The sequence below is a fragment of the Macrotis lagotis genome, chromosome 1, assembly GCF_037893015.1.
Source record: "Macrotis lagotis isolate mMagLag1 chromosome 1, bilby.v1.9.chrom.fasta, whole genome shotgun sequence".
Lineage (NCBI taxonomy): Eukaryota > Metazoa > Chordata > Mammalia > Peramelemorphia > Peramelidae > Macrotis > Macrotis lagotis.
The window spans coordinates 297,467,059-297,477,495 of record NC_133658.1 but is presented as its reverse complement, the minus strand read 5'-3'; the positions used below and the strand labels follow the sequence as shown (position 1 = coordinate 297,477,495).

At 49.8% G+C, this 10,437-nt stretch overlaps 1 protein-coding gene across 1 annotated transcript in view; it reads left to right on the top strand.

Moving 5' to 3' along the window:
* Nucleotides 1-1,434: 1,434 nt before the first annotated feature.
* Nucleotides 1,435-10,437, top strand: part of PCIF1 (phosphorylated CTD interacting factor 1) — a 16,612-nt gene continuing 7,609 nt past the window's right edge. Inside the window, exons 1-16 of the mRNA XM_074211220.1 lie at nt 1,435-1,543; nt 2,166-2,350; nt 2,820-2,964; nt 3,537-3,661; nt 3,935-4,069; nt 4,709-4,839; nt 5,046-5,200; nt 5,769-5,916; nt 6,027-6,110; nt 6,762-6,861; nt 6,949-7,111; nt 8,272-8,444; nt 8,977-9,063; nt 9,248-9,432; nt 9,963-10,056; nt 10,155-10,330. Of these exons, the coding sequence (XP_074067321.1) occupies nt 2,841-2,964; nt 3,537-3,661; nt 3,935-4,069; nt 4,709-4,839; nt 5,046-5,200; nt 5,769-5,916; nt 6,027-6,110; nt 6,762-6,861; nt 6,949-7,111; nt 8,272-8,444; nt 8,977-9,063; nt 9,248-9,432; nt 9,963-10,056; nt 10,155-10,330 (1,880 nt within the window). The 5' untranslated portion in view covers nt 1,435-1,543; nt 2,166-2,350; nt 2,820-2,840. The remainder of the gene's footprint in view (nt 1,544-2,165; nt 2,351-2,819; nt 2,965-3,536; nt 3,662-3,934; nt 4,070-4,708; nt 4,840-5,045; nt 5,201-5,768; nt 5,917-6,026; nt 6,111-6,761; nt 6,862-6,948; nt 7,112-8,271; nt 8,445-8,976; nt 9,064-9,247; nt 9,433-9,962; nt 10,057-10,154; nt 10,331-10,437) is intronic.

Genomic DNA, 10,437 nt, shown 5'->3' with positions numbered 1-10,437 from the left:
TCTATGGGAGAATCAAAAAAGGGAATACAAATAAATACAAGAAACAACATAGAAGTGGAGCCATTGCTTTAGAATCTCTTCTAGACAGGTTTCGTAGAGGGCTGGGGAAGGTTGACTTATGACTTAAGCTCTATCTGGCCTTATTTTGTAAAATTTCATTCACGGCTTCTCTCTAACCTAAGAACCACACAGGCCTTGGAGATTATGGAGATCAATTTCTTCAATTTAGAGCAGAGGAATTAAAGCCCGAGGAACTTATTTGCCTGAGTCCATTATATAGAGAATCCAATTCTGAAATACTTCCCTCTGTTCTGATGCCTGTCTTAACTAATTGAAGGTAGAGACAGGGAGAATTTTTGCTCTCAATAGTAGAAACCCCAGATTCCTGCATAATTGCCTCGTAAGGGTGGGGAAGCCATTTGCTCTCTTTGGAGCAATTTCATCACCATCACAACATTAGTATACCACTTTAAGGTCCACAAAGCCTTTTAAAGTCATTTCATCTTATAATCAAAACAGCTCCATTTCTAAAAGGTTTCATTGTTCACAGATTTCCCAGAGGTAGATATTACAAGTGTTGTTCTTTTACAGCGGAGGACACTGAGCCTGGGAGAGATTGTGTAAAGTGGCAGAAACTCGTGTTTCACTTCGCAGGTGAGCAGTCATCAGTTCATTCACCTGCCCTAATTCGGACAACTGGCCAGAAGGCACCAACAAAAACTAATATTAATTAAGAGAAGTCATTACGTTTCTCTCTTTTTTTTTTTTTAAGTTTTTGCAAGGCCACACAGCTAGGTGTCTGAGGCCGCATTTGAATTCAGGTCCTCCCGACTCCAGGGGCCGGTGCTCTATCCACTGCGCCCCAAGAGAAGTCATTAGGTCAGGTGGCGGAGTAGAGAGAGTATCAGGTTTGGAGTCAGTAAGACTGAATTTACCTCAGTTTCCTCATCTGTAAAATGGGATAATAATAGAGGAAATCTCTCATCCTAGGATTAACTGTGGTAAGTGTAAGGAGCTTCTGCAGTGCCTGATCCGCCCCAAGTGTTACAGCAGCGTCAGCTATCACTATGGTTAAGGGCTCCCGGCTGCCCCGAGCTTCCCCTCCTGGGGCGCCGTCACAGCAATGGGACATGGGAGTGCTGTCAGCCCCTGCAGGGACCAAAACTAATTCAGGGGCAAAATGACTCGCCCAGGGTCACAGATGTAAGAAGTTGTCCGGGCTTGCCAACCCCAGGAGCCCTTCTCTAGGGCGCGGAGGAGGGGGAAACCGAAACTAGACTTCTCTCCCTTACAGTCCAGCCCCGGAATTCTTCTTCCTGAACTCTACCCCACCCTCCGAGGATGGTCTCGCCACACTCAAGATGGCGGCGCGACGACTCCGAGGCCCCACAAAGGCGGTGCCCGCGCACGCGCAACGGCCCCCTCCCTCCCCGGCCGGGACACAAGATGGCGGCGGCGGCGCTGGGGAGGGCGAGGCGGAGGCGGCCGAACAGGCGGCTGAGGAGAGTGTGTAGTCGCGTCCCCCCGAGTCCTCTCCGGGCAGGTAAGGGCCCCTGGAGGCCGCGGGCCCGCCGCGAGCCGCGCTGGGGTCCGGCGATCCGCGGTCGGGCGGCGGGGGCTCCTCCTGACGCTTCCCGCCCGGGGCCGCCGCTCAGCCCGGTCGTTGTCGCCGCCGCCGCCGCCATCTTAGGCCCTCGGGCGGGCGGCCGCGGCCGGGGCCGGGGGCCCCGGGGACCGGGGGGGGGGCCCTGGCGGCGAGCGGCCTAGGGGAACCCTCTCCCGCCGCTGCCGCCGCCTCCTCCGTCGTCGCCGCCTTTGTGCCGGGCTGCGACTGCCGAGTCTCCTCAGCCCGGGGGCGGGAGCGCGCGGCGGGGCGGGGGGCGGAGCCCGGCGGAGAGGGCGGCGTGCGCGCACCCGGCCGCCCCGAGCGGGGGGGGGGGCGGGGAGGCGGCGGGAGCGGGGGGCGGGGGAGCGCGCGCTCCGAGCAGCCCCTCCCCCGCGGCCGCCGAGCCTGCGCAGTCCGCCGGCCCCGCGCGCCGGGACGCGGAGCCCCGCGGGGGCCCGAGTGGCGCCTCCCCCGCGGCGGGCCCGCCCCCTCCGCCCTTGGCTTTGACGTTGCCCGGCCCGGCCCCGCCCGTCACCTTGCTCTTTGCTTTGCCCTCCAGCCGCAGGTCTGACGATGCCTCTGGGACCTCGCCCAAGCCACTGCTGACCCGGCCGCCGGGCCCACTCGCAGCCGGCACAGGCCCCGGGCCGCCCCCGGGGGATCCCGTCGCGACCGCAGAGAAGCGGGGCTTGGCGGAGGTCTGGCGGCGCCTTGTTGTCGTGCTAATGCTGCAGACCCCAGAGGGTGAGCGCCCGCCGGCGGCTCCGCCCGCGCCCCTCGGGGCCCTGGCGGACGGTGGCTAGAACCGCCCCCGCCCCCGCCCGGGCTTAGGAACCTGCCGAGCACCTTGTAGCTCGTTAGTTAAGCACAGAACATTTCCCGGCCTAGGGAATGAAGGAAGAAGTTACGCCCTCAACACGCTTTAGGCCCCCAATTTCAATTTTTTTTTTTATAAAATAAATAAATTCAATTACTTCACCCCAGAGTGATTGAGCCGAAAGAATTCAATATAGACTTCTGCCCCGGGTCTCCTTATGTTGAACTGTAGAGGAATGTGATAGGATGATGTAAGGCAAGAAATGTGGTAGGAGGAAAGGAGGCTTTCTGAAAATAGATTTTAGGAAAATGGTAGAGGATTTCTTACTGGATTCTTCATGGAAAGGGTGAAAGTGGAGTGGGCCTTGTTGGTTCTGACTTGATCATTGTGTGATAGGTCTCATGCTGTTGCTGAGAGATGGCCAATGAGAACCATGGCAGTCCGAGAGAGGAAGCATCTCTGTTGAGTCACTCCCCAGGCACCTCTAATCAAAGTCAGCCTAGTTCCCCCAGGCCCATCCGACTGGTACAAGACCTTCCAGGTACCATAGGGGAACATTCAGGATAACAAAAGAGGTTTGGGAATCTTGGGAGGGGAACTTCTCTGTATTCTCTACGAGATTGTGCTGTTAAGTAAAATTAAAATTTCTTTGCCTAGGATTTACACTCCACCAGAACTGAACTTAGTCTGTCCTTTTACTCTGCCCTGGCCTTTTCTGTTTCCATGCCTGTGGTCACCTTTTCCTATTCCTGAAATCCATTTCTCTGCCTTCTTTACCTATTAAATTCTTATTTATCCTTTAATGTCCAAATCAGATGCCATCTCCAGAGAACTATTGATCTCCTTTTCATTGGGTAACAACTTTTGCCCTTGAATCTCACAGTCCTTTTTTACACTTAAACCCAATACATTGGGTTAATAACATCTTTTGTTACTACCTCTAATACAAATTTCTGTTTTTGTCTTCATCCCTTTACTGACTAGACTGTAGATTCATGAGTTGGAACTCTGTTTAATCTAAACTTAATCTTTCTCTCAGCACATGGCTGTTATTTAATAAATGCCTCTTACATTGAGATGTTCAATTGCCTTGATTCTGGCCTTGGTTTCCAGATGAACTGGTACAGGCTGGCTGGGAGAAGTGTTGGAGCAGACGAGAAAATCGCCCTTACTACTTCAATCGATTCACCAACCAGTCACTGTGGGAGATGCCAGTTCTGGGTCAGCATGATGTCATTGTAAGTGCCTTGCCTTAGGACAGTGGTGGGCCGACACGGCTTTCTGAGAAGAGAATGTTGGTGCCCTCTTTTGGGCAAGACATCCTTTCTCAGTTGGCTGGGACAAGCTGGTTGGCACAGTACTTCTGACATTGCCACAGGTGCTGCTTAAGGGTGGACTTGCTCCTTGGTGGGTGGGAAATGGGTATGCAGCAGGACTGTATAATAGGCTCTGTGAAGTCTGGGAGCCAGTATTGCCAGTTATAACTCTGCTGGTCTGGCCCCCACCCCCAGTCGGACCCTTTGGGGCTGAATGCGGCTCCGCTGCCCTCAGACGCTGGAGCGGTGGAAACCCCAGTGGAGAACAAGCCCAGGAAAAGGAGGCTTTCAGAGGAGCAGCCCAGTGGCAACATCGTAAAGAAGCCCAAGGTGTGTGTCCTGCTAATGAGAACAACCAGGAATAAGGTCAGATTGGCCCGAAGGCATGCATGTAATGAAAAGAGGCCTAGACAAGGAAGCAGAGGACCAGAATCTGAACTTGAATTTGACACTTACTGAACCATGTGGCAAGTTACATAGCATGTTGTAATGGGGAAAGTTCTAAATTTGGGGTTAGAAGGTCTGGGTTCAAATCTCACCTCAGCTCTTTTACTACCTCAGCAAACCTGGGTACATCATTTCTCTTCTCTATCTCAGTTTTTCCTCAACTGTAAAAGGGAGGGCTATATTAAATTGTCTCTAGATTCTCTTTTATCTGAGCCTTAAATTTTCTGATCTTCACTGTAGAGTGAAACTTCATCTCTTCTGTGATAGAAGGCTATTTCTTGCCTTCCCCTCCTTACAACAGTGTTGTAAGGATCAAATGATATGATGTATTTGAAGACCCTTGGGAAAGTGTCATAATCCTATGAAGTATTATCAGCAAGGCTTAGTCAAGAGTTTTGATTGGTATATTGGTGATAGGAAGAGTAGCCTTATTCTATAGGGATCTACATTCCCACATGCTTTACCCTCAAGACCTTGCTGGGCTTGGCAAGTATCATGGACTTTTATTATTCCTCCCTTCAGGTTGAAGTTCCAGGCCCTCCTTCTGCCCAGTCTGTGCCCAGCTCCCCTAGTGTTCCTGGGACACCCACTCTGAAGATATGGGGCACATCCCCTGAAGATAAACAGCAAGCAGCTCTCCTTCGGCCCACTGAGTGAGTTCTCCCTGTAGGCCACCGCAGGCCCTTTTTACTTTATTTGGGTATTGGAGGTCAGGAGGGAACAACTGCCTCAACTGGGATTGTGTTGATTCAGAATCTGTTGGGGATTTTTGGGTTGAGTAGTTCTCTTGGAAATCTGGAGAATAGGAGCCTCTGGTTTTCTCCTTACTTTATTTACTGGCCACTGTCTGTGTCCCAAGGGTATACTGGGACTTGGACATCCAGACAAATGCAGTGATCAAGCAGCGGGGGCCATCTGAGGTCCTGCCTCCACACCCTGAGGTAGAACTGCTCCGCTCCCAACTCATTCTAAAGCTTCGCCAACATTATCGGGAGCTGTGTCAGCAGCGTGAAGGTAAGACTGGGCGGTTCAACTTCTCCTTTGCTTATGCTTTTCTTTCTAGCTTTTCTTTGTTGCCTTTATCATCTCTCCCCCCCCCCCCCCCCCGCCTTTGGAAAAAGTCAAGGTTGGAGCTGAAAACTTCAATATACCTTTTTCCCTCTGACCTCTAGCTTTAAATTGAGATAAAATCCAGGTTCTTCAAGTTGGGGGAATTCTCAATCTCTTTGAGATAAAATCCTTGGTGCTTCAAATTGGGAGGGAGCACTCAGCCTTTTTGTCACTCTGTCTCTAGAGCTGTAGGTTGATAAAAGTGGATGTGGAAGTATGGGATCGGGATCTCAGTCTAGTTTAACTGTTTCATCTTGGATGAGTCACTTAACTTGTCAGGATCTCATTTTTCTTTTTGGTAAAATTAGGTGACTAGATTCCCTCTAGGGAGCCAGTATCTGGTTCCTTATCTGTGATCCTGTGATTTCTTTTCTGGGTCACTTCTGGGACTGCCCAGAATGCCTAAGGTCTTGTATTCTTTTTTTATTTTCCAATCTTCTCTTGGGATTGTTCATATTGGTTTCTCTTTCAGGCATTGAGCCCCCAAGGGAGTCCTTTAATCGTTGGATGCTCGAGCGTAAGGTGGTGGATAAAGGACCTGACCCTTTGTTGCCGAGCAACTGTGAGCCAATTGTGTCTCCTTCCATGTTTCGAGAAATCATGAATGACATTCCCATCAGGTACTCCTCTACCTGTCCAACTGGGCTGTGGTCCTCTTCTAGGATAAAGCCTACTTCCTTTGGAAGTAATCTGACACTGTGGTTCCTGATACCTACTGCTTTTGACCCAGGTTATCCCGAATCAAGTTCCGGGAGGAAGCCAAGAGGTTGCTCTTCAAATATGCAGAAGCTGCCAAGCGACTTATTGAGTCCAGGTCAGGAACTTCCTCTTTCCAGGTCATCAATCCATAAATACTTCTACAGGGAAATTTTGGAAAGAAATGGGTGGTGGGCTGGTAGGAGTTTCCAGAGTCCATCCTACATCACACTTTTACACTCAGTGGATTCTCTTATGTATGGGGATGCTGACAGGGAAATCAGACACCAAGGCTGAGGGGTCAGGGGTAAGCAGCTGAACAGAGAGGAATCCTGGAGAAAAAAGTATTGCCCATGTATACCAGTGGAGGCGAGAGCTCCTGGTTTTGTCTGTGGAACTCTATCACGGACTCAGAGAAGCCATCCCTTCCTTTGCTCCTGAGTGAGCACTTGGCTAAGAGTCAGGAGATCTGAGTTTGCATGAACTCTGTGAGTAGGCAGTCACTTGCTTTTTCTGAGCCTCAGGTTCTTCATCTGTGAAATGGGGATAATATTTATATTGTCTACTTAGCAGGATTATAAACAAAAGATTTTCTGTATTTTAAAGTACTCTAGAAATGTAGTTAGAGCTATTACCTGACACAAGACTTGAAAGGGTAGAATGTGTTGGGGTGGGGGAGAAGGGTCAGTAAAACCAATGATTCCCAGTTGGCCTGGCTGTGGTATCCAAGAATACTGATTTGTTGCTCTTCCCATCCAATGTTCCCTAGGAGTGCATCCCCAGATAGCAGGAAGGTAGTGAAATGGAATGTGGAAGATACTTTTAGCTGGTTACGGAAGGACCACTCAGCTTCCAAGGATGACTATATGGTGAGTGGGCCTTGGAAAAAAGGGTTGAGAGGGTTGGGGGCTTCCCAGGGTAGGTGGGGCTGCATCTACAGGGCATGTCTGCTGCAGGACCGTCTGGAGCACTTAAGAAAGCAGTGTGGCCCCCATGTGTCAGCTGCGGCAAAAGACTCAGTGGAGGGTATATGTAGCAAGATCTACCACATTTCCCTGGAGTACGTCAAACGAATCCGGGAGAAGCATCTTGCCATCCTCAAGGAGAACAACATCCCGGGTATGGGGGTGACCATCAGGGAAGATGGTTGGGGAGTTTTGGGGTGGAGAATGAACTCTAGGAATACTTCTGGGAGCATGAACTAGTTCTGGGAGGAAGGAGAAATTGTGATCATGGAAACACCAACTAGGCCTTGGTGCCTTTTGGGTAGAGGGTTTACAGCTCCACGACTGGCAGCTCTTCTCAATCTATAGCAGGGAGAGGAGAGGAAAAGAAATTCTATGTTAGGGTTGTGGGACTTTAGAGATGGAAAGAACCTTAGAGGTTACCTAATCCAACCCCATATTTGTACAGATGTGGAAACTGAAACCCACAGGTTGTGACTTGCCCAAGGTAATATAGGAAGTAACTGGAAGAACCTGGATTTGAACCCAGGTTAAAACAGGCAGGGGCTTGGCAAGGGGGCAGCACATGTTCACTCCTCCTGCTAGTTGATGGGGACCCCAGCATTGAAGCATCGGTGCCATCTTTCTTCATCTCCACATGAGGCATTCCAGGGAAGATCGCATGGGGTGGTTACCTCAAGGAGGCAGTCTACAGGAGCTAAGGAGCTGACAGCAGATCTGAGAGAGCCAGGTGCATATACAGAGATGACTGTAAAATTAAGCCTCATTCATTGTTTTATGGACAAATGGCTTACAAACATGCCTAGCACCAAAGCAAACCCTGTGGGACTAGCTCCCCAATCAAACTAATCTTGGGTGTTTACTTGGGGGGCTCTGGAGCACACAGTATTTATATATTGTTGGTGTCCTGAAGGAGTGCCAGACTTGGAAAATGAGGAGTCCTTGGTTCAAATCAGGGCTCTGGCATTTACTTGCTCAATGACTTTGGAGAAGTCACAGATTCTCAGAGCTTCAGTTTCCCTTTTAGCAAAATGAGGATACTGTAATAATTTTGCATTAACCACTTAGGCGTGTTGTAAGGAAGTCTTGGTAAGCCTGAAAGTGCTATATAGTTGTTATTGTTGTTACTATAATAATTATAATATAATTATGACCTAGGTCTGCAACCCCCTAGGTATAGCTCTGCCTGCCCCCTGCCAGTCTTCCTCAGTAAGTCCCCTCAAGGTGCTCCCTGACCTGAGTTGAGCGTGGGCTGGAGTGGAGCAGGGTGGGGCCACCCCAGGCCAGGGCCCTCACCTCGCCCACTTCCCTCAGAGGAGGCAGAGGCAGCAGAAGTGGAGCAGCGACTTGTCTACTGCTACCCGGTACGGCTGGCCGTGCCCTCCCCTCCCTTGCCTAGTGTGGAGATGCATATGGAGAACAACGTGGCCTGCGTGCGCTACAAGGGGGAGATGGTCAAAGTCAGTCGTAACTTCTTCAGCAAACTGGTGAGAGCAGAAGCATCAAGCTTTAGTAGTGGGATGTAGGAACTAGGTCAGAAAGGAAATTTGGAGGGAACTTAAAATACCTGTCTGCCTAAATCAAGACACCAGAACTCCCCATTCAAAGGACTTATTTGGGGAACGAAATGGACTGTAGACATTACAAAGTTATGGGGTAATATATGTATTAGTTTCTTTAGTCTCTAAAGTGGGATAATGCTTACAAATGTCCTTTTTTACCTTCACTCGGTTCTTTTGGGGAATAGGCTTTGTAAATCTTAAAGTATCACGTAACTGTAAATTATTTCCTACCTCCAATGCGTTTATGTAAAATTACATATTATTAGGTGTGTTCTATTCCCCCTTACTGGAAATTTCATATGAACAGAATCCTAGGCAGATTAGTGTTAGATTGTCTGTCTCCCTGTTCTCAGCACACAGTATAGCTGTTGAATTGTTAATGTGAAGGATCTCCTTCCCCTGAGCAAGGAACCCCCAGTAGCTCTATGCTAATGTCCAATTCTCTGTCTTCTGACAGTGGCTCCTCTATCGCTACAGTTGCATCGATGATTCAGCTTTTGAGAGATTCCTGCCCCGGGTCTGGTGTCTTCTCCGACGTTATCAGGTATAGAGGGTATGGCTGTGGTGGGCTGAGTCATGTTAGGCTAATAGCTGATGGAAAGTGGGACTGGGGATTCTAAGAGGGAGATAGGACTAATCTTGTAGGATGGGATGATGTCAAGGGTGGGGAGGAAAGGTGGGTGATCCCTCCCTCCTGCTGATTATGACTTTCTTGGTTACTTCTGCAGATGATGTTCGGGGTGGGACTGTATGAGGGGACAGGCCTGCAGGGCTCACTCCCAGTACATGTCTTCGAAGCTCTGCACCGACTCTTTGGCGTCAGCTTTGAATGTTTTGCCTCCCCCCTCAACTGCTACTTCCGTCAGTACTGCTCTGCCTTCCCAGACACCGACGGCTACTTTGGTTCCCGAGGGTGAGATCTCAGCTGTTGGTGTACAGTGGCAAAGCTATACATAGCTCTGAAATCAGAGGGGCTGGCTTCTTAACTGTTAGTACTGAGTCTTCTAGCACTTCCCAGGGGAGAGCATTTCTTTGGTCTGGTTGTTGCTGAAGAGGAATCTTAACAAACCTGCTTCATGGATGGGCATACTGTCCCACTGATGTGTTATGTATCTGCAGCCCATATTGTACTATTTACAAAATAATTGTTCCTCATAATTCTCAGTTTTGTTGGGGAGATGATAAACAGGTAGCAAATTAGTGCTGAGTGACTTCCCTTCTTTCTAAAAGCTGTTTAGATCTAAGTGTCAAACAAAGATCATACTAACAGTAGTAGTTTAGGGAGGCTTTGAGAGGATAATTTGGGTGGCTTTTTCTGCTTTTAATTTTCCAATCCTCTGATAACAACCCCCTCCCCCCAGTACCCTAATATGTAGCACTACAGTAGATATACATAAATGGTAGGTTGATTAACTTTTGACAGGCCTCCCTCCCTGTTTTCAGGCCCTGCCTGGATTTCTCCCCACTGAGTGGCTCCTTTGAGGCAAACCCTCCTTTCTGTGAGGAGCTGATGGATGCTATGGTGTCTCACTTTGAGGTTTGTGACCCTCATGGGTGGGCTGCAAGACTAGGGGAGACATGTTTATGAACGACACAGGAATCTCAACACCACCTCCTCCCTTTGGTGCTTTGCAGAAGCTGTTGGAGAGCTCCCCAGAGCCCCTGTCCTTCATTGTTTTTATCCCAGAGTGGCGGGACCCCCCCACACCAGCACTAACCCGAATGGAGCGGAGCCGTTTTAAGCGCCACCAGCTGGTGCTTCCTGCCTTTGACCATGAGTATCGAAGTGGCTCTCAGCACATCTGCAAGAAGTGGGTGCATTTTGGGGGGATTGGTACAGAGGGAGGAGCTAGCACTGTGAGATGTGGGGTAGGAAGACCTGAGTCTTTTGAGTTACCAGGTGGCCTATTTGCCTCAC